Here is a 23,258-nt window from a genome sequence, read left to right as displayed (position 1 = left end):
GGCGGGCCGCTCCCCAGCGGGAGGACTACGAATCCCAGCAAGCAGTTTACGGCGTGAGGGCGCCGGAGGAGGAGCTCGGAGCCGTCGGGCCCCGCCGAACCAGGTATGTTCTGTGAAGGGGACATCGAGGGAGAGTTTCTCCTCACCCCCCCGCGGGAGGACTTGGGCTCTCCCAACTAGATCGGCGAGCCCCGCGGCAATTTAACACGACGTGGACTGGATACATGGGCGAGGCCTGGGTGCCCTATCTCAAGCTTGTCCCCACCCCTGTCGCCTCCGTCAGCCCCAAGTCCAGGTCTAGAGTTGGAACCTATGGCAACAAATCGGGTCCAGGGGGCTAATTCCCTCTGCCCGACCCCCGGGGAAGAGGCGATTCTGCCCCTGCTTCCTATACTCCTCATCCCTGGGTTTCGCAAGCTGACAACCTGGCTTGGAAGACGGGAGACCTAGATGCCCTTATTCCTTCGGGGAATAGAAATAGCAAGAACTTCGGAGGAAGAGGGCGGTCCAGTAAACGTTTTCTAAGAGGCCCTAGGCCCTACGCTGCGGATCCAGCGGTGAACCAGTCCCTGCCCTCATGAAGCGCTCGTTCTAGTGTGTGTGAGTAGGGGCAGTAATAACAAGTAATACTTAGAAGAGCAGAAGACAGGTTGATTGGGGAGGGAGTGGTGGTAATATTTTAGCCAGGGTGCCCAGGAAAAGTTATGAGCAACGTAGATAGTATATTCAAAAGCAGAGCCATTACTTTGCCGACTAAGGTCCGTCTAGTCAAGGCTATGGTTTTTCCAGTAGTCATGTATGGATGTGAGAGTTGGACTGTGAAGAAGGCTGAGCACCGAAGAATTGATGCTTTTGAACTGTGGTGTTGGAGAAGACTCTTGAGAGTCCCTTGGACTGCAAGGAGATCCAACCAGTCCATTCTGAAGGAGATCAACCCTGGGATTTCTTTGGAAGGAATGATGCTAAAGCTGAAGCTCCAGTACTTTGGCCACCTCATGCGAAGAGTTGACTCATTGGAAAAGACTCTGATGCTGGGAGGGATTGGGGACAGGAGAAGAAGGGGACGACAGAGGATGAGATGGCTAGATGGCATCACTGACTCGATGGGTGTGAGTCTGAGTGAACTCCGGGAGATGGTGATGGACAGGGAGGCCTGGCGTGCTGTGATTCATGGGGTCGCAAAGAGTCGGATACGACTGAGCGACTGAACTGAACTGAACTGAGTGAATGAATAGTAGCAGTTCAAACAGGGCTTCCCTGGTGGCTCAGAGGGTAAAGCGTCTGCCTGCAATGCAGGAGACCTGGGTTCGATCTCTGGGTCAGGAAGATCTGGAGAAGGAAATGGCAACCCACTCCAGTACTCTTGCCTGGAAAATCCCATGGACGGAGAAGCCTGTAGACTACAGTCCATGGGATTGCAAAGAGTCGGACACGACTGAGCGACTTCACTTTCACAAACAGGAAAACATTGGTGCGAAGGCCTTGAGACTGCTCTGTCCTGGGGTGTTCCAGGGGAAAAAGTAGAATGGACTGTGAAGTAGCTCAGATCAGCTCATATCTGGCCTTGTAACCCACAGTAAAGAGTCTTACTTTTTCCTTATTGCACTAGGAAGCCACTGATGATGGCTTTTAAGCTGGGGTGTGACATGATCTGATTTACTTTCAAGGTCATTTCTGGCTGCTTTCCAGAGATCAGACCGAAGAGGGGAAGTTGCTGTGGTGGAAGTGGAGGCTGGATGGTGATTTAGATTAGGGTGTGGATTAGAGTAGTGATCAGATTTGGGATGTATTTAGGGGGTGGGTCAAATGGAACAGATGCATGTAGGGGGTTCAGTTCAGTCGCTCAGTTGTGTCTGGTCCTTTGCACACCAGGCCTCCCTGCCCATCACCAACTCTCGGAGTTTACTCAAACTCATGTCCACTGAGTCGGCGATGCCATCCAACCATCTCATCCTCTGTCGTCCCCTTCTCCTGCCCTCAATCTTTCCCTGAATCAGGGTATTTTCCAATGAGTCAGCTCTTCACATCAGGTGGTCAAAACATTGGAGTTTCAGCTTCAACATCAGTCCTTCCAGTGAACACCCAGGACTGATCTTTAGGATGGACTGATTGGATCTCCTTGCAGTCCAAGGGACTCTCAAGAGTCTTCTCCAACACCACAGTTCGAAAGTATCAATTCTTCGGCGCTCAGCCTTCTTCACAGTCCAACTCTCACATCCGAACATGACTACTGGAAAAACCACAGCCTTGACTAGACGGACCTTTGTTGGCAAAGTAATGTCTCTGTTTTTTAAAATGCTATCTAGGTTGGTCATAACTTTCCTTCCGAGGAGTATGCATCTTTTAATTTCATGGCTGCCGGCTACACCATCTACAGTGATTTTGGAGCCCCAAATAATAAAGTCAGCCACTGTTTCCACTGTTTCCCATCTATTTTCCATGAAGTGATGGGACCGGATGCCATGATCTTTGTTTTCTGAATGTTGAGCTTTAAGCCAACTTTTTCACTCTCCTCTTTCACTTTCATCAAGAGGCTCTTTAGTTCGTCTTCACTTTCTGCCATAAGGGTGGTGTCATCTGCATATCTGAGGTTATTGATATTTCTCCCGGCAGTCTTGATTCCAGCTTGTGCTTCCTCCAGCCCAGCGTTTCTCATGATGTACTCTGCATATAAGTTAAATAAGCAGGGTGACAATATACAGCCTTGACGCACTCCTTTTCCTATTTGGAACCAGTCTGTTGTTTCATGACCACTTCTAACTGTTGCTTCCTGACCTGCGTACAGATTTCTGAGGAGGCAGATCAGGTGGTCTGGTATTCCCATCTCTTTAAGAATTTTCCACAGTTTATTGTGATCCACACAGTCAAAGGCTTTGGCATAGTCAATCAAGCAGAAGTAGATGTTTTTCTGGCACTCTCTTGCTTTTTCGATGATCCAGCAGATGTTGGCAATTTGATCTCTGGTTCCTCTGCCTTTTCTAAAATGAGCTTGAACATCTGGAAGTTCACAGTTCACATATTGTTGAAGCCTGGCGTGGAGAATTTTGAGCATTGCTTTACTAGCGTGTGAGATGAGTGTGATTGTGCGGTAGTTTGAGCATTCTTTGGCATTGCCTTTCTTACAAATGGGAATGAAAACTGACCTTTTCCAGTCCTGCGGCCACTGCTGAGTTTTTCAAATTTGCTGGCATATTGAGTGCAGCACTTTCACAGCATCATCTTTTAGGATTTGAAATAGCTCAACTGGAATTCCATCACCTCCACTAGCTTTGTTTGTAGTGATGCTTCCTAAGGCCCACTTGATTTCACATTCCAGGATGTCTGGCTCTAGGTGAGTGATGTAGGGGGTACTAGAAAGAGAAATCGAGGATGACATCAAAGTTTTGACCTCAGCAACTTAAAATCAAAGGAATGATTTTAGCTTCTGTTTGGCCATGTTAAGCTCGAACTGCTCCTTAGATGTCAGATGGAAGTGGTTGTTGTTCAGTCGCTAAATGGTGTCTGACTCTGTGACGCCGTGGGCTGCAGCACACCAGGCTCCCCTGTCCTCCACTGTCTCCCAGAGTTTGCTCATATGCATGTCCATTCAGTGGGTGATGCTGTCTACCCATCTCATCCTCTGCGCCCCCCTTCTCCTTTTGCCTTTGTTCTCTCCCAGCATCAGGTCTTTTCCAATGAGACAGCTTTTTGCATCAAGTAGCCAAAGTATTGCAGCTTTAGCTTCATCATCAGTCCTTCTAAGGAACATTCAAGGCTATTTCCTTTCCTTGACTGGTTTGATTTCCTTGTAGTCCAAGGGACTCTCAGGTGTCTTCTCCAGCACCACAATTCAAAAGCTTCAGTTCTTCAGTGCTCAACCTTCTTTATGGTCCGACTCATATCCATGCATGACTACTGGAGAAACCATAGCTTTGACCATATGGACCTTTGTTGGCAAAGTGATGTCTCTGTTTTTTAATACTTTGTCTAGGTTTGTCATAGCTTTCCTTCCAAGGAGCAAGCATCTTTTAATTTCATGGCTTCGGTCACTGTCCACAGTGATTTTGGAACCCAAGAAACTAAAATCTGCCACTGCTTCTGTTCAGAGGGTGATGGTGGTATGAATGTAGAGTTCAGAGGAGAGGCCTGAGCCCGAGATAAAAGTCATCTGTGTAGGTGCGGCATTGAAAAGCAGGGACCGGATTGGAAACCTGGATCTACCTCTGACTTGTAAAAGCAACTGTGATGCCTTATTAGGGGACGGGGAGGAAAACCATGAAATGCTCTATAACCGTGACCAGTTATTTTCTATTTGCAGAGCATCTGGGTAGCCCGTTGGGGCAGGAGATTGTGAAGCTTCTGGGAAAGAACACTTTTTCCTTGCTGACAGCGAATCTGGCTGATGGTAAGTTAGGAGGAGGGGGATTATTTTAGGGGAGATGGGTAGGGAAGACCACAGGGAGTTAAGGTGTGACTTATTGTATTTTTATTTTTTTGCCTTTTTTAGTTAATTCTCATTTTGGAGCAAGGCTTTATAAAAAAATATAGTTTTCTTTAAGCTATCGCTTTCAGTTTAGAAATTATTATTCTATGTGTAAACCTAAAAGAATAAGAAAAATAACCTTAACTCTCCCTTTGATTAATGTTTGAACTCAAGTTGAGCAAATGAAATTCCTTTAAATATTCAGCCCTATCTTTAGCCGAATTACATTCCCTTACACATTTAATTCCACTTATACATTTAATATAGTTGATTTTCCTTTTAAGTACTTCAGATGTATAACCTAACAAGTATAATATCCCCAGAATACTTAAACAATTAACTAGAAAAGCCAATAAATTAAACTAATAAATGTGATAAATTTTAAGTTCTTGTAAACAGTTTGATACTGTTAACAGACTTAGTCATGTTCTCTTATGTCACATTTTCTCAGTCTGGGGATTCAAAAAATACTGGTTCCATCTCTGTCATGAAATCAGAATATGGGGGGCCACTCTTGGAAGCTCGTCTAGCACCCCAGGTGTTAGATGCAGGTGTTTACTATGCAGCCAACATTCCCAGCCATCGCTAACTCCTCCGCCTAAAGTAACAAGCCTCAGACAAATCGCTGATACGTTGTCAGTTGTGGACTTGTGCTCGGCCACTCAGGCGCGTCAGATTCTTTGTGACCCCATGAGCTGTAGCCCGCCAGGCTCTTCTGACCGTGGGGTTTTCTAGGCACGATGCTGGAATGGGTTGCCATTGCTTCCTCCAGAGGACCTTCCTGACCCAGGGACTGAGCCCACATCTGCACTGGCAGGCAGATTGTCTACCACTGGGCCCACTGGGAAGCCCGTTTTCTCAGTCATCTAACTACAGGTTTTAATTTTTATATTTTAAATTGGAATCAGTTTAATCAATTCCTGAAAAAACATGCTTTCCTCTTGTATACTCAACAGAAATTCTTTTCAGTGAGATACTTTTAAATACCAAGTATACACTGATTATTAATAAACTTAGGACAAGAACATTAATACAATAATCGAGTTTCTCTTCTACCTCTATTTTCTTTGCTAAAAAATGATTGTCTACGTTAATCAAATTCCATGAAAAGTGAAAGTGAAAGTCGCGTCAGATTCTTTGCGACCCAATGGACTCTACAGTCCATGGAATTCTTCAGGCCAGAATACTGGAGTGGGTAGCCTTTCCCTTCTCCAGGGGATCTTCCCAACCCAGGAATCGAACCCAGGTCTCCCACATTGCAGGTGGATTCTTTACCAGCTGAGTCACCAGGGAAGCCCAAGAATACTGGAATGGGTAGCCTATCCCTTCTCCAGCAGATCTTCCCAACCTGGGAATCAAACCAGGGTCTCCTGCATTGCAGGTGGATTCTTTACCAACAGAGCTATCAGGGAATCCCAGTCAAATTCCTTACATATAGCTTAAAAAAAAAAAGATGTATTCATGTGTTCTTTATTTTTTTCCATGCTCTGTCTCCATTGCCGTGCGCAGGCTTTCACTCCCTGTGGAGGGTGGGGCTTCTCTTTGTTGAGGAGCCCAGGCTCTAGAGCGCTGGCCCGGTAGTTGTGGCACATGGGCTCAGTTGCTCCCATAGCATGTGGCATCTTCCCGAACCTGGGATCAAACCTGTGTCCCCTGCATTGGCAGGTGGATGCTTAACCGCTGGACCGCTGGGAAAGTCCTGTATTTTCAATTTTAAACTCTCCTGGAGTGTGACAGGAGACGTAGCCAGTAAGAAAAGTGTTTTATCCACTTTTCTGAGTTATGCTTTGCTTTCCGGTCAAGTCGGGGTTTCAGGACACTGAGGGTGTTTGTAGACCAGCAGATTTCCAATTGGGACACGAATTTGGGGGCTGTGTCCACCCAGAGTGACTGCCTTTAGCAGAGGCTGCCGGTGGCATGGCAGGGGAAGAGAAGGTTGATGAATAGTGGGACCTCAGTTCTCCAGGCTTTTATTTCTTGGGGGTATCTGCTAGGGGGGTGCTAGACTCACTGGTTAGAATACAAATTTCTCCAGATCTGCTGAGTCAGAATTCCCGAGGATCGTATTCAGGAGGCTTCATTTTTAATAAGCTCCTCACCAGGAACAATGGAAAAATTTGAGGAGTTGTTTTCAGAGGGTTGATATAATGCTGCCCAGGGTGGGCTGAACTAAGGAGGCTGGTTCAGGGGCTCAGCAGTGGCTCAGTGGTAAAGAACCCGCCTGCCAATGCAGGAGACATGGGTTTGATTTCTGGTTTGGGAAGATCCCTTGGAGAAGGGAATGGCTACCCACTCTGGTGTTCTTGTCTGGGAAATTCCATGGACAGAAGAGCCTGGTAGGCTACAGTCCACGGGATCTCTGAGTCAGACACGACTTAGCGACCAACAACTACAAACCAGATGTTACTGAAATAAAAATGTGAGAAAAAGGAAATAAAGGGCAGGGGGAGGCTGGTCTTGGTGTGAAAGGGTAAGACGTGACTTGGGCAGCGGTGGCAGAGAGTCCCGTGGTATTGGGAGCCCAGGCTTTGGGATGGTGGGGGGAGGGTGGAGAAGGGAAAGGCAGAGGTGTTTTGGAATTGGGGTGTGTGGATCCAGAGCCTCCTTCGGGTGATTTTTTACCTCTCCTGTTTGGAGCTCTGTCCTTTCAGGAGGTGAGGAGGAGAGAGATGGGTGGTTGCTACAAGACCTCGGGGGCATCTGAGGAAGACCCTTAGCATCTCGGGGGTCCCATCGGGAGACATTTGGGTCTCCTAGGCACTGCTGTTGGAGCTGGGTCCCGAGCAGGTAGTCTGCAGGCCTCCCGTGTGGGGCGGGTCTGATGCCACCGACTCCAGACGGCGGGCATATGCGATGCTGGAATGTTGCGGTGCTCCTAGTGGGCGTGCCACAGAGCCGCCCTCTGGCCAAGGTTTGCTGTTTACCTGGGGCCTGGCAGTGCCGTAATCAGAAGAAATGACAGGTGAGCCTGAGGGCAGCGTGTGGAGAGCGCAAGCCTGGATCATTACCGGCTGCCTCCCAGCCCCCGCGGCCAAGCTGTTGGGTTATTTTAGCCTTGTGCCAAAGCCAGCTCTGGACCCGAGCTGCTCACGATAAAAGGAACCGAGAATATCAGTGGAGCAGCCTCAGGGTGGGGCACTGGGGAAGGGAGCGCCGGCCCCGTGTCAGCCGGCCCCGGGACGTGCGGTGACAGCGCTGCCCGGTGCCTGGGGTGTGCCCGCCGGCCCACCCGCAGCGCTCGGGCTGATGAGAGGCCATCAGGGTCTCTCCCAGTCGAGGCTTTGAGCAAACTAGGAAGTGAGGGTTTCTGAATGTGTGTCCCCACCTGTGAAATGGACGCCCTGGTGTCTGCTCAGTGGGTCTGTGAGGTCAGGCAAGGGAATGCCTCGCACTACGGAGTCAAATCGGACTCTCTGTTCTCCCCTCCTCCTCTTCCCCGCATCTCAGCTCAGTGGCCATCCTTTCCTGGAGCCTGCCGGGTGTGGGCTAAGTGGGCCGGGGGTCTCTGCTGGGGACAGAAGCCCTGTGGGGAGGGGGAGGGTGGCAGACTCCCCTTGGGGACCTCGTGTCTCTCTTCTTGTCCTCATGGTCATCCCCATATTCAAGCTTACGGAGAAGAGGGTGGGCGAGCTGGTGACCAGGTGGTGCAAGGCCTCGGGGAGGGATGGGCAGGCCCCTCGCTCGTCCCAGCAGCCACTCTGCATTTGAGCAGGTGCAGCTGCCGGACGGACAGACAGCGCTCTCTGCCCTGGCGGAGCTGTGTTCTAGTGGGGACGCAGCCTATTTAACAGTAAATCAGCATGTGAGACGAGCTCTGGAAAACAGAGCAGGTGGCGAGAGGGACAGACGTGTCTGCTGCTGAGACTTTGGCTGCAGTTTTGAATCAGGTTTAGGGGGGAGGAGTGAGCCCCCTGGGTGACGATGGCAACAGCAGTCACAGCCTCCACTCTCCGCGGTGCTAAATTCACAGCAGCGGCGAGGTTCCTATTTTCTAGCTGAGGACAGACTCCGGGAGATGCAAAGGACTTTCCGGAGGTCACCCAGCTGATAAGCGGTAGAGCTGGGACTCAAACCCAGGCCTGTGTGACCCCAGAAGGTGGTCCTCCCCAAGCCTTGCCCTCTGCCCCGTGGCCGCAAGGAGCCACTCTGTCACCTGGCACAGCTCCAGGGAGCCAGCAGATGCTGTTGCCACTGCAGACCTGGTCTCCGGGAGTGGGCGGGCAGTGCCGCCTGTGTTCCCGGCGAGGGAGCGGGGCCGGATGGTCCTGTGTTCCACAGGGCTGCGCTCACATGGTGCAGAGCGTCCTCGGAGGACGGGATGAATCACGGCTGTGGAGAGGGCCCGCTTACTCAGCACCCTATGCTGGCATCTGGGCGCCAGGGAGACGTCTGGCCGTGCCCACCCCCGCCCCTGCCCTGACATCCTGCTCAGGACTGCCAAGTGCGGTGGTGCAGGCTGTGCCCTGTGCAAGGATGCCTGGCACGCTCCACCTGCTGAGCTGTGTGTCTGTCCAGAGGGCTCTGCAGCTGCAGCCCCTCCTAATGTGCGCCGGGGCACTGGAGCGGGAGGTTGGGAGCCCTGGAGGTTCACACCTGGGCGGTACCCAGCCGAGGTCACCTTGCTGGGGGCCAGCTCCTGCCCAGGGTCAGGGCCTCTGCCTCCTGGCGTCAGGCCTGTGAAGGCGGCAGGAAGTGCTGGCCCCCGTAAAGCCACTCTGCTCCCCCTACCGCATTCCCGGGCACGGGGGGCCCCCGCAGAGCTGCCGAGCAGGCGGGGGTCTTAGGCTGCCGTTGGGGCTGCGAACTAGCCTTGTGCCGCCTTATGCTGAGTGCTGCGGATGGCTCACTTCCCTTCTCCTGGCCTCACTTTCCTCATCTGTATTTTGGAGCAGCTGATCACAGAGGTCACTTGGGCACTGATACCCTGGCTTTTTGGAGGCCAGCAGTAATGATGGTGATGATGGCCAATGTTTCTTGAGGGCCTGCTGTGGGCCAGGCTCTCTGTTACGTGTGTGTGTGTGTGTGTGTGTGTGCTTTTAGAGATCTCCTGGCCTCGCTACCTACCTCGTGCTTTCCATGTGGGGAGACTGAGGCCTGGAGAGGGCACGTGACAGCCACAGCCTGGCAGAGCCGGGACAGGATGCACGGCCCGTTGACCTGTCCTGGACAGCTGAGCACTTCCCCTGCCCCATGAGGGGCGGCTTGGGTGGGCAGCGGGGAGGAGGCATGGGGGGCTGTTGCTGCTGCAGCAGCCCTCAGCTGAGACTGGTGTGTCCCCTGTGGTTTGTGCATGTGAGAGACAGGGGAAAACACAAACACATGTGTACACAGACACACACAGCCCAGCCCCAAGGGCTCATCATTTGAATCGGTGTCACCGGGTAGGTTGAGGGAGGGGTGTGTACTCTTCATTTCCTGGTGGGTTGATGGGTGGCTTTCCCAGCAGACCTCAGCCCCAGGCATGACGAGACCTGCTGTTCTTCCTGGAGGTGTGATCTGGAGCACCCCAGAGCCCCTCTCTGAGCCTCAGTTTCCTCCTTCATAAATGGGATCATGATACATACCTCTTGGGACTTGAAGGGGCCGTGTGGTCCTGGGGGTGTTGTGAGTAAACAGCAGAGGAAAGCTGTCATCAGTGCGATCTGTTTGGAGGGGACTCTCTTAGCCATGGGGACTGTGGGCTCCAGAGCCATCCCCGCTGTGTTCTCAGCCGGGCCTGGCCGCTCTCCAGCAGCGTGAGCTTGGCTCAGTCCTTTCCCTGCTGGGAGTCTCAGAGCCCTCATCTGAAACCTCACAGGTTGTCCTGAGGATTCAGTGAGAGTACGCCTTCTAGAGCTTTGCGCCCAGTGCTGGCCTGTGGTAGGTGCTGACACCTACCACCATACTACATGACATTTATCGTGCGCTTGCGCAATGCCAGACATCGTTAGCGTTATTTACATTGCTAAGTCGCACCTGACTCTTTGGCAACCCCATGTACTATAGCCCACCAGGCTCTTTTGTCCATGGGATTCTCCAGGCAAGAATAATGGAGTGGGTAGCCATTTCCTTCTCCAGGGTATCTTCCTAAGCTACAGGTTGAGCCCCCGTCCCCTGCATTGGCAGGCGTGTTCTTTACCACTGAGCCCACGAGGGAAGCCCTGTATTGCTATTTCTCTTTTACTAATAATTCATTTGGATAAGCAAACTTCTGTGTGCTGCTCTCTAAGCAATTAGCCAGCCAGTCAGATCCATTGCCCCGTATTCCTAGCTGGAACGTAGAGGCCTGGAGGGGTCTGGGGTCACACAGCTGGCTTCCCAGTGCCTTCGGGGGTTTTGCTCAGCGTCTGCCCAGAGCCCTTGTTCCATCACATCCTCCCAAGGGACACCTCTCCCCTGGCGCTCCCCCTGCCCGTTTCTCTCCTCTGAGCTGCTTCAGGCCTTGTGAACGGCTTGGTTAAGCACTTGGCCGTTAAACGTTCATCTCTTACAATTTCAATCCAATTCCTGTAAGTTTATTGGCAAGACGGGGTGTATTAGAGCTGCCAAATTTAATATATCAAGTCCGTGTGTCTGGGATGCGGTTTCTCAGCAGTAATAGGAGAAGAGAGGTTTTATACGTTTTCATTTTGAGTGACTGTTCTCGATCCCATTACTGCCCTTGACTTAATGGCTGCTGTCTGTCGCGGGAGCGGCCTTCTCCAGGGGGCTCGTTTGTCTCTTATGTCCCTCCCCATTATCAGGAGGGATACATCCCAAGATGCATCTGTCCCCCTCTGGCTGCCCCCTCTGGCTGCCCTGTGGATCGCCTCTCAGCTTTAACTGTGTTCTCCGGGCCCCAGGGGGCTGGGGTTTCTGCTGCTGGCCTGGGCTGTTACCTGGTGACCTTGGGGAAGTCACTTTCCCTCTCGTCCTCGGGGCCTCAGGCACCCGCTCTGGGAAAGGAGGGGTCAGACTCTAGGACCTGAAAGGTGTGGGACGATTCTGGGCTCAGCCCTTTGCCGATCCCACTTGATGGCCCTGAGTGGACCCGTTTGTCCTCTCATCTTGTGACACCAAACGGGTTCCCAAGGGCTGGCCATGAGTCACAGAGTTGCCACCTGCCTCTGGCTGCAGTGGTTACCACCGGTGAGGGGTCTTACGGGTCTGAAGACCCTGAACCGTTCTTGTTTTCCTCCATGATCACCACCTGAGCGTTCAGTGCCTGCGTGTCCGCCCGAGCCCTCTGGCTTCTCTAAGCCTTGAGCTGGCTGTAGAAGAGCGGACACCAGCGGCAGGATTGTCGGGCACCGGGGATTGCCTTCCGTGTACCAGCTGTGTGGCCTTGGGCGAGTCACCTCCTCTCTCTGAACCTCAGTTGTTCCCATAAGGAAAATGGGAATTAATGCACGTGTTCAACACACATTTGGTTGCCTTCTCTGTACTGTGCACCACTTTGGGGGCTGTAGCAACACACAACAAAACTATCCCAGCCCACAGGCGCACATTCCTGTTGAAGAGACGACATAATAAACAGAACAGATAACATTACTTCAGAGGTGGTAAAGTGGAGCTGGGAATGGGGAAAGCCAAGCAGAGGGCTCTGCCGTTGTCAGTGAAGTAGTCACGGGAGATTACTGAGAAGGCAGTGTTTGAGCAAAGATGGAAGGAGCACAGCTCTGAGAGGGGAGATGAGAGGTGTGGGGGGCCCTGCGGGGGGCTGGCCAGTGGAGGGCAGGCGGCTGTTCTCCAGCCTGGCTGCAGATGAGAACCCCCAGGGAGCGTTGAAACATGCTGATGCCCATGTGGTTCCTCCCAGGCTGTCTGGGAGCCTTCCTCCCCCTGCACAGGCCAGGCCCCGGGTGAGCCCCTCTGCACTCCGGGTGGGCTGGTGGCGTGCCCTCCACGCTCTGACCCAGCGCCCTGACCTTGCAGGCAGTGGTAGCTCCCAGCGCGGGTCTCCATGGGGAAGCGTTACTTCTGCGACTACTGCGACCGCTCCTTCCAGGACAACCTCCACAACCGCAAGAAGCACCTGAATGGGCTGCAGCACCTCAAGGCCAAGAAGCTCTGGTATGATATGTTTCGAGGTGAGTATTGCAGGCCGGGCGGCCCGGCGGGGGGAACCTTGGTCTCCGATCACTCTGATCATCCCTGGGGAAGCACCATGGGCCAGCGACCATCCTGGCCTGGGCTCTCCAAAGAGCCAGAGAGAGAGGCCCGGGCTGCTGGCCACTCGGGCAGACGGGCCCTTGGAGGGGCAGTGGCAGGTGCGCTCCTCTCCCTGCAGTCCTGACTGGAGGCTCCATTCTCAGAGCCCTTGCTAGGCTCTGGGGGACACCAGGGACAGGGAGAGGGCCTCTCTGAGGAGCTGGTGTTCCAGCCCACAGCTTAGGGAAAAGCCTGTGCTCCGTCCTGAGCAGGTGTTCTTGTCGCAGGAGAGAGGGCGAGGAGGAGGGGCTGAAGCTGGCCATGGGGTTGGGGAGCACCTGGCATGCACTTGGCTGCCCAAGAGGCTCTGAAGACCGAAAGGTGACTAGAACAGGGCCCTTCTGCCCCATGACCTCACGCCCCGTTAGGACAGCGCGGTCAGGGCGGAGCCCCTGCTGGCCTTTCCCTCCAAGCTCCAGCGCGCTGGCCACGGCCCGTACTGGCCCCTCTGCTGCCAGGCCTTTCCTGCTGTCCTGCCCTCCCCAGGGGAGCCCTCTGGGACGCCCTCTCCGACCCCTGGGCCAGGGCAGGTCATCTGGCCGCATGCTGGCTGTTTACCTCGCTCACAGCCGCGTGGATTAGTGTGATTGTCAGAGTGGAAGGAAGGACCAGGTCTGACTTGTCCTCCGCTAAATCCTCATCCTGGCACAGCGCCCGGCGCCCAGGACGTGCTCGGGAAATGTTTGCCGGGCGAATGTCTCAATGAACGAGCAAACAGACCCAGGGCAGCGGGGCAGCTGTTCATCTGGAGAGCTGAAGCGAGAAGGACCAATGGGGTCAGACCTCGAGAAGCCTTGAATGCCGGGCAGAGGGGCAGGGCCTGGGGTGGGGGTTCTCAACCCTGGGTGCACTTCAGCATCACTGAGGAGCATTTTAACAGTTCTCAAGCCCTCCCCTCGGATGAAATAAAACAGAAGCTGGGAAAGACAGGCTTGGGCTCAGTAGACTTGAAAAGCTGCCTGGAGCTTCTGCCGTGTGGCTCGAGTTGGAGCCAGCAGCCAGATGCTGGGCAGCCTGGAGCCCTTCCCCATAGGGTTGTCTTGACAACATTGTCAAGACTCAGACTCAGCCCCTCTTCCAGTTTCGCTATCCTGCCTGGGAGATGGGTGGCAGGGGAGGCTCTGAGCAGTGTCCAGATGCCTTCCACGGGCCCACCTCCCCAGGGGAAGCCTCTGGCACCAGCGGGGTGGGCCGAGTAACAGGCCTAGTACTGACAGATGGACCCTGCTCAACGCTGCCAGCTGCACCCACGCTCCGGCAGGCAGGCCGGGAATGAGCCCTCTGATAACTGACTGCAGCCCTCAGCAGCCCAGCCCCACCCCCGGCCGTCAGCTGGCCCACCTGGGGAGGTGAGGGGCCCCCGTCAGCCAGCGACTCACTGCTGGTGTTCAGCTGCTCAGCCGCGCCCAACTCTTCGCGACCCTGTGGAGCGTAGCCCTCCAGGCTCCTCTGTCCAAGGGATTTCCCAGGCAAGACCACTAGAGTGGATTGCCATTTCCTCCTCCAGGGCATCTTCCTGACCCAGGAATTGAACCCGCCCCTTCTGTGTCTTCTGCATTGCAGGCAGGTTCTTTACCCGCTGAGCCATCAGGGAAGCCCGACACCAGGGAATCAGCAGCCACACGGGAAAGGGCAGGGGCTTGAGACTCACTGCTAGGGTTCAAACTTGGCACTGCCAGTTCCTGTCTGTGTGCCCCTTTTCCTTGCATGAACCTCAGTATTCCCATCTGCAAAATGGGCCTGTTTGCATATATGATGGGTTTATGAGGAGCTCATGGAGTAAGAACTGCTCCTGTTGTTTGAGCTTCCACTTCTGGCTGCACGTTAGCATCACCGGGGACCCTGGCGCTGAGGCTGCTCCCAGCTCCACTTTCCTGGCAAAATTCTAATGTGTGGCGTCCTCTGCCAAGTGCTGTCCATCCATTAACTTATTAAATGTTCACAGCAGCCCTACCAGGTGAGCGTTTTCCTCCCATTTGACATGTGGGGAACCCGAGACTTGGAGAGATTAAGCAGCTTGCCTGGGATCCTGTGAACCTAGGCTCCGAAGTCCCTGGCCTCTGGAAAAGGTGGTGGATGGACGGGGAAAGTGCACAGCCCAGGCCTGGCTGCGCCCTCCTCCAGGGCGACGTGAGGGGTCTGAGTCAGGGCACCATCCTGTGTGCCTCACTCACTCACAGATTTTGACCAATTGATTCCTTGCCCACCAAGAAGCACACAAGGTTTAAACTTCAAACAGAATTTAAATTCTAACATATAAGATATAGTATTCAATATGGGATTCCCTGATGGCTCGATGGTAAGGCATCTGCAATGCAGGAGACCCAGGTTCGATCCCTGGGTTGGGGAGATCCCCTGGAGAAGGGAATGGTAGAATCTCAGGAAGTTGCAATGACAGAACAAAGAAGTCTTCTTCCGATTGAACCTGGGTCTCCTGCACTGCGGGTGAATTCTTTACTGTCTGAGCCACTAGGGAAGCCCAGGAAACCCACTTCCCTGGTGACTGTGTCAGTAAAGAATCCGCCTGCAGTGCCAGAGACACAGGAGATGCGGGTCTGATCCCTGGGTCAGGAAGATCCTCTAGAGAAGGAAATGGCAACCCACTCCAGTATTCTTGCCTGGAAAATCCCATGGACAGAGGAGCCTGGCAGACTGCAGTCCATAGGGTCGCAAAAGAGTCAGACATAGCTTAGCTACTAAACCATCTGATACCAGGACTTAAAAAAACTCCCCAGGTGATCCGCCATGCACGGTTGAGAGTCCTGACCTCACACCTGTCCTGGCTTTGGCTGGGTGGGGCTGAGGTCACCTGAGGCTCTGGTCCCTCTCCCCACATCCCTGCCCGTGGTCATCCCCTCTTACCCTCCTTGCTGGGTGAGGCGCTCTCCCCTTCCCTGGTGGTGGTGGTGGGAAGTGCCCGTCCACAGCCACAGTCTGAGCCCAGCTCCTGTCTCCTTGCAGATGCAGCTGCCATCTTGCTGGATGAGCAGAACAAGAGGCCCTGCCGGAAGTTTCTACTGACAGGTAAGGTGCCCTGCTCAGTCCAGGTCCCTCCCTTCCCTCCGCCTGCCTGGGACCCATCTGGCCTGCCTGGACCTCTGCACAGCGCGCCCCCTGCCCTCACCCCAGCCACCACCCTGAGCCCACTTTGTGGTCTCAGTCACCGGGGCCCTTCCCCGGGGGCTTGTGCCTTATGACAGCCAGGGCTTGGTCCTCAGCTCTTCAGACCTCAGCATATGATTTTATCAGGTCACCCAGGACAAGCAAGCACTGGGTGAGCAAGAGCCTGCGAGTCAATCCAGGAGACACTGATGGGTGTAATAGACTGGCTGATTAAGTTAGCCTGGGAGCCCGACCTTCACCGCGCCCTCCTTCTCTGCAGGCACGGCTGGAGACGCTAACAGGTCGACAACAGGGAGAAACTTCAGAGTTCGAACAAAGGGTGCCGGGTGTCGCTTTCACTGCTCCGTACCCAGCTAGTAAAGATGCATGTAGTTCCAAGAGCCAGAAACCTCAGCAGGCAAAGGAGCCGAAGGCAGGTGAAAACAAGAGCAGGAAGAATAGGGCAAGGCCGGAGAGCGGTGTGTCTCCTCCAGGCTTGTCCCAGGGTCCTGCGTGCTCACTAAGGGTCTGGCCCTGAGGTTCCTCGCAGCCAAAGCAAAGAGGAGCACCATGGTGGCTAGCAAGGTGTAAGAGGGAGCTTGGCACCCGGGACAGGTACTGCTGTTGGCCTTGCAAAGCGGGGTGAACGGCTACGCTCCCCTCAGGAGACAGTGCTGCCCCCAGTGTCTCCTGAATGCAACGTGGTCCGTGAGGCTGTCTTAGGGTACCTCTATCTCCTGTGTTTGTTTTTTTCCTATTTTTTGTTGGGGTCCAGTTGATTTACATCATGTTGGCTTCAGGTGTCGGAGAAGGCAATGGCACCCCACTCTAGTACTCTTACCTGGAGAATCCCATGGACAGGGGAGCCTGGTGGGCTGCAGTCCATGGGGTCGCTAAGAGTCAGACATGACTGAGGGACTTCACTTTCACTTTTCACTTTCACGCATTGGAGAAGGAAATGGCAACCCACTCCAGTGTTCTTGCCTGGAGAATCCCAGGGATGGGGGAGCCTGGTGGGCTGCCGTCTGTGGGGTCGCACAGAGTTGGACATGACTGAAGTGACTTACCAGCAGCAGCAGTTTCAGGTGTATGGCAAAGTGATTCAGTTACACGCATATTTATTCCACTGCTTGTTTGCGTTAGAGTCTTTTCTCATATAGGCCGTTAGAGTACTGAGTAGAGTTCCCCGGGCTATGCAGCAGATTCTTCTCGGTCATCTGTTTTATATACAGGAGGGTGTGTGTGTCAGTCTCAGTTTATCCCTCCCGCAGCCCCACAGCCTCTTGCTATCTCGAGATACTTTCTAGTCTCCACAGTTGAGATTCGGAAAGCCACCCTGGACTTTGGTGCCTCCTTGACAAAGCTGCCGTGAAAGTCTCTCCGGGGAAGCAGTCCAGCTTTTGTGCCCCACCCCCAACCATGAGCCCTGGGCAGGGGCCGCCAGCGGGCCGGGCACGAGGAAGCAGGACGCTCACAGGGTCCTCCCGTAGTTTGATGGGACTCCGGTAGGGGGAGTTGACAGGGGACAAGCCTGCAGAGGCTTAATGGAACCTAGTCACTAAAGGGGCTTCCCTGGGGCTTCCCTCATAGCTCAGTTGGTAAAGAATCCGCCTACAATGCAGGAGACCCTGGTTCGATTCCTGGGTCGGGAAGATCCGCTGGAGAAGGGATAGGCCACCCAGTCCAGTATTCTTAGGCTTCCCTGGTGGCTCAGCTGGTAAAGAATCCACCTGCAATGCGGGAGACCTGGGTTCGATCCCTGGGTTGGGAAGATCCCCTGGAGAAGGGAAAGACTACCCACTCCAGTATTCTGGCCTGGAGAATTCCATGGACCGTATAGTCTGTGGGATCGCAAAGAGTCGGACACGACTGAGCAACTTCCACTCACTCACTCACTCGAAGCTACAGTGGACTTTGGTCTCCGGCCAGGGAAGGGTTTCGAGCAGGGCCTGGGGGACCAGACAAGCGGTTCTGGCAGCCCCCGTGGCCAGGCCAGAGGGGGTGCAGCTTCTCCTTCGGGGCTGGGCGGCCCCTCCTCAGTCCCTGACGCCAGCTGGCCCCTCCTCAGGCTGCCCCTCAGCCCGCGGGGCTCCGCTCCAGCAGTGGCGGGCTCTGTCCGCTCCAGCAGTGGCGGGCTCTGTCCGCTCCAGCAGTGACTGGCTCTGTCCTCCCGTTGCAGGTCAGTGCGACTTTGGCTCCAGCTGCCGCTTCTCCCACCTGTCCGAGCGAGGCCTGCAGGAGCTGAGCGTCCAGGCGGAGGGTGCGTCTCCCTGGGGCCCTGGGCTGGGGGCGGGGGTGCTGGGGGCTGCTGCTGCCCTGCGCCTCCCCCCACCCCCTCTTTTGTGACCGCCATGTCCGGTAGCCCGTGGCATCAGGAGCCACCTTCAGTTCACCCCGGGCACAAGTGGGGAAGGAGCCAGGAGCTCCCGTCCACATCCCTGGCTGGGTTTAAAGTGAGACGCATGGCTTCCTGCCCGGGAGTCCTGAGGGTGTGCCTCAGCCCCGCTGGGGCCCTGCTAGCCTGCCCTTCATTCTTATACACCCACGCGCCCTTCCTCAGTCAGGCCACGTGTTTGGGGTCCCTGCTTGGTCCCTGGCAGATCCCCTGTTGCTGCTCTGGGTCCACGGAGATGAAAAGAGCACCTTCCCTGACCTCAGGGTGCTCTGTGGAAAGGCGAGGTCAGCGTCCACCTGAAGACTGGCCTGTCCGCCTTTGTCCGCCATTCACTTCTTACCGCTTCAGTTAGAGAAAAGGGAATTCCCTCTTAGGTGGTCTTTGTCGATCTTCTGCCTCCCTTCACTGAACCCATGGAGAAACAGCCTCGCGTGAGCCCCCGGCAAGCGCGGTGCCTCCATCCACGTGGCCAGCGAGCGTCTGGGGCGGCCTGGCCTTTGCCCTCATCCCCCGATGGGCCTCGCTCCCCTCTGACCAGTCAGACCCTGTGGGCAGTGCCTGCCCTGGGGGGCTGGTGGCAGTGCAGCCGCAGCCCTGGCACAGACAGAGGTCTCTCGGCGCTTTTCCAGGGCAGAACTGAGGCCCGTGGGCCGGACCGGTGCGTCCCGGCAGCCAGCTGTATCTGCAGCCTGTCCCCACCACCATCTCTCAGAACCAGAGGCCCGTGGAGCAGGGCGCACACAGGCTCTGCTCTGTTCTGCAGCCTACACTGTCTTCCCGACCCTGGGAAGGTTTGGACCCTCCTGAAGACCAGGCTCTCAACACGCATTATCCCGTGTCCACCTCCAGAAAGCTGGGGGGTAGCCAGAGTTTGCTCGCCATTTGATGAAGCAGTGGGAGGCCCAGGGGGAGCTGCCTGGGGAGGCAGGTGGCTGCAGGTAGAGACAGGCCAGAGGCTCTGCTCCTGGCCTCCCAGCCTGTGCCCCCCACCCCAGAAGGTTCCACCTGCCGTGTGGGAGCGTGGGGGTGAGTATGTCCCTCACTCTGGCCTGTCTGTCTACCCTCAGAGGAGAGGCGGGCCAGGGAGTGGCCGCTGGACGTCGCCGAGCTTCCTGAGGTCCGCCTGGAGGACTGGCTGGAGAAGCGAGCCAAGCGGCTGAGCTCCACCCCAAGCAGCAGGTACAGGCCCTGGGTTCCCCGCTCCGTGCCCTCCAGGAGCAGGACCCGAGCCAGCTTGCCCTTGTCGCCACCAACTGCCCAGGGACCAGACACGGATACCCACATAGGACTCCCCAGGGGGACCACATCGGGGCTCTTGGTCCCCAGGCCCTGGCCAGAGGCTTACGGACACTCGCTTGTAGGTGCCCATGCCCAGCCTTGTGCCCTGCCTTGGTGGCTCCCCCCTTATAGCAGCCTGCACTGGCTGAAGGCGGGCAGGTGGCCAGGCCAGCTTGAGTCCACAGCACCAAGTGTCCCTTGCCAGACGGAGGGGCCTGACCATGGTCACTGTCCCCTCTAGACCCTGCCAGAGGGCCACGGTTGCCCTGACCCTGCGGAAGGGGAAGGGAGGCTCGTGGGAGGTGTGACTTGTCGGGGGGCACACAGCTCTGAGCGGGCAGAGCCGGGATGACACAGGGGGGTGACAGACTTCTCGCCATTGACCTTAAGGAGGGGGCTGGGGTGGGGCTGGCCTGGCTGCTGCTGGGGCCCAGCACTCAGGAGGCCCAGGAGTAGATGGGGTGCCCTTCATTCCTTATATGGGGGGCAGCCTGGGTCAGGAACCCAGGTTCTGCCCTTCAAGGTCATGGCCAAGGCCAGAGCCAGGGCTCCTGGGGCCTTCCACCAGGTATTGAGAGAGAAGGGAGGAAGAGGGCTAAGGGGTGTGCTCGGGAGCTGCCCGACATGGTGAGGTCGCCCCGCGCCTGGCTGCACTGGGGCTGCAGAACCGGTGATGTCTGCGGGGGGGCCTCGTGGTCTGTGGCCCAGCCGGTACAGTCTGTGGGGTGAGGCCTCCCCTTGAGGCTCCAACAGGGGGTGAGAGCCAAGCCTCCTGCCTTCTCCATGCCCCAGTGAGGAGAGCTTGTTAAGCTGTTTTAAAATTAATCTTGTTTTTAAATCTGGGCCCCGACCTTGAAAACACATTGCAGCCATGACTCTCATGTTGGAGCGTGACAGCCCCTCCTCTGATCCTGTTGGGAGCGGTTATGACCTTGGTGGCCCACCCTCCACACAGCCGCCCCAACCAGCTTCTAGAACACTCCCCGGCCCGGCCCCTGCTGAAACCCTCCGGGCCTCCTCCCCCTCGGGGAGCCTGGACTCCGCCGCCCACCTCGAAGGGCCCTGGCTAACTTCTCTGCTGCTTCCGTGGCCCGTGGGGGTCGCCTTCTCACCACCCCCGTCCGGCTTCCGCGTCAGTCCTGTCCGGCGGCTTCTTAGATGTGGTGGGCGTTCCTGATTGTGGGGCGCCTCGTGCTATTTCCTCGGCCTGGAACTGCCCCCCACCCCCACCACATCTGCCTGGCAGAGTCAGACTCATCCTTCAAGCATTAGCTGAGCCGTCTCCCCTCCCCTGGCCCGCCCCGCCCTGGGCCTCCCCCTCACGGCAGCCCAGAGCTCACAACCCAGGACACACTGGCTGAGGAGAGCGTTTGGGGAGAGGAGCCCGGCCCGGGGGACCATTCCTGGGTGTTCGTGCCACATGCGCCTGGTGGGGACAGGTCTGGTGGCCCCTCTACCTCGCAGGGTGTGTCTGTTTCCCCCTTCCTGGGACACCCAGGGCCCAGATGGCTGCCTGGCCCACCTGGGGCCACCCAGCCCCGAGGGCTCCAACCCCCCCAGGCCGAGCAGAGCCCTCAAGCTGAGTCTGGCCAGCCCTCCTGGGGAAGGGGAGATGCAGGCTGGAGGGGGGCTGCTTGCATGTCCACTGCCCCCCACCCTGGCAGACTGACCCTGAGGGGCCTGCCAGAGAGGGCAGTGCTGGGATGTGGGGGCTGGCCTCAGACCAGCAGGCTAATCCCCAGCCAGGCCAGGGCTCATCGTGCTTTCCATTGTTGGCGCTTCAGATTGTGACTTGATCCGTCTTAATCTCCCCTCTGCACCCTTCTCCGAGCTGGGCGCTCCTGTTCAGCCCAGGCGCCTCCCTGAGACTCTCTCTTTCTAACTGGGCCCAGGGCGGGGGACAGCGAGAGAGAAGAGAGAGCTGCCCCTGTCCCCGTGATGGGCAGACTGGGCGCCCGCATCCCTGTCCGCTCTGTGCGGGCTGGAGGGGTGTGCCCTGACGGCTCAGGGCCTGTGAGCCTGGGGAACGTGCCGTTCTCCTGGCGGGACCCCTTGGCCGCCTGGGCGTCTGACCGGGTCCAGAGGCAGGACGGGGCTCCCCGTTGGGTCACGCCCTCTCTGTGGAGCAGCGGGGCTTGGCCGGCAGCCAGGCGTCCCTTCCAGCAGCCGCGGGGCCTCCCCCTTCACTCCCACCCTTCTCTGCGGCTGCTGGAGTTTATGAACTCTCCCCGACGCCATAAATCACGGTGGGAGCCGCTGTCTGTGCTTTCCAGCAGGCAGCAGACAGCCGAGCAGGGACTCCCCTGTCCTCACGCCACAGGAGGCCCCAGGCTGCCTGAAGTCCTTGCTCCGGGTCTGACGGCGGGTCAGGCCGAAGAGAGGCCCAAGCCTCCAGGCCTCTCCTCCTGCAGACAGCTGGCCACGGGGGCCCCGGGCCTGCCGACAGCTGCCAGGGCCTTGCCTGCACTGAATGCGGGGCCGGGTGGGGGGGGGGGTGGGGGGTTGAGGGGAGGGCTGGGCAGGGGGCTGAAGCGCAAGCAGCAGCCTGCGTGGGGGTCAAGTCCCGAAGGAGCGAGCGTTGTGGGACAGCAGCAGGTGGGGCAGGCTCCCTGAGGAGAGGGCTGCCCCAGGCTGGGCACAACGGGGGGGGGGGGGGGGGGGGGGGTAGGTGCTTCAAACAGGCCCCGGTCCCCAGGAGGTGGCTCCCGGGATGGTGGACTTTAAGGGGGAGGAGAGTGAATAGCGTGAGAAATGAGGCTTTAAAAAAAAAAAAAATTTAGACAATATTTTTTTTTCCTGATTTCAAAGGCTTGCGTGCTTGTAAAACTTTTCTTTGAAAAGTATAAAAGAGGTAGAAAAAAAAAATCACCCATAATTGCAGCACTCAGATAGAACCACTGTTAACATTTTGCTGTGTCTTCCAGGTTTTTTTTCTTTTTATGCATTTATATATGTTATATATCTTTAAACAAAAATAGTATCATGCTATACACATTATTTTATAAGCTGCTTTTTCTACCCTCGTCTCACAGTGCGTCATGACACCTTTCCTCGTCAGTGCGTATAAGCCTGCCTCTGTCTCACGCAGGTTGCATAGCATTCTCTGCCGTGAACGTGCATATATATTTATCCATTTATCCCTCCCCCACAGGTGGACTCCTGAGGTTCCTCCCATCTCTCTCAGCTCAGTCTCTGCCCCCAATCCCCACTGTTTCTTTGGGAGCATTCCTAGAGCGGGGGCTCAAAGGGCCCGCGTGTTTCTGAGGCTCTACCTTCCTGAACTGGTGATTCAGGCAGTGGGGGTGAGCGGGGGCACCGCACAGCTGGGGTGGTGGGGAGGGTGAGCTGGGCAGGGGCGGGTAGTGCCCCAGCCTGGGCCACAGCGCCCCACTTTTAATTCTCCGTCCTTCCCTCTGGGTCTAGGGCCGAGCCCGTGAGAGCCACCGTGTTCCAGTACCCCGTGGGTTGGCCGCCAGTCCAGGAGCTGCCTCCGTCCCTGCGGGCACCCCCTCCTGGGGGGTGGCCCCTGCAGCCCAGCGTCCAGTGGGGCTGAGCCCCTCCTCCCTGCCTGGCGAGCTCATGAGTCGGCCACAACCAAGAGAAGGGCTTCTACGGCGGACACCGAGGCTGTGCCCCACGGAGCGTCAGAAACTCAAGCCTGGGCCTCTCAGGCCTGCGTGCTCCCTGCCCGCCCCCAGCCAGGTGCAGCCCTGGTCCTGACTCTGTGCCAGGCTGCTCCACGCCCACCCCCTCAGGAGACACCTCAGAGGACTTCCTTCTGGATGCTTATAAAGCAAGCCTTGTCACCACAGTGGCACAGCTGCCCTTGCTCGCCTGGCGCCCTCTGCTCCG

The 23,258-nt window shown here is 56.2% G+C and overlaps 1 protein-coding gene across 2 annotated transcripts; it reads left to right on the top strand.

Moving 5' to 3' along the window:
• ZMAT5 (zinc finger matrin-type 5) lies at positions 1–23,214 on the top strand. 2 transcript variants are annotated; one of them, XM_052654784.1, is made up of 8 exons: positions 1–103; positions 4,298–4,384; positions 12,356–12,510; positions 15,593–15,655; positions 17,913–17,993; positions 19,196–19,307; positions 22,558–22,708; positions 22,830–23,214. In XM_052654784.1, the coding sequence occupies exons 3-8, from the start codon at positions 12,384–12,386 to the stop codon at positions 23,124–23,126; spliced, it is 831 nt and encodes a 276-aa protein (XP_052510744.1). In that variant the 5' UTR covers positions 1–103; positions 4,298–4,384; positions 12,356–12,383; the 3' UTR covers positions 23,127–23,214. The 2 variants fall into 2 exon arrangements, with proteins under 2 accessions (XP_052510744.1, XP_052510745.1); XM_052654785.1 differs by lacking the exon at positions 22,558–22,708 and having other exon boundaries at positions 22,830–23,097.
• The last annotated feature ends 44 nt before the right edge of the window (positions 23,215–23,258 follow it).

The sequence above is a fragment of the Budorcas taxicolor genome, chromosome 17 (genome assembly GCF_023091745.1).
Source record: "Budorcas taxicolor isolate Tak-1 chromosome 17, Takin1.1, whole genome shotgun sequence".
NCBI classification, from domain to species: Eukaryota; Metazoa; Chordata; class Mammalia; order Artiodactyla; family Bovidae; genus Budorcas; species Budorcas taxicolor.
This window is presented reverse-complemented; position numbering and strand designations above follow the sequence as displayed.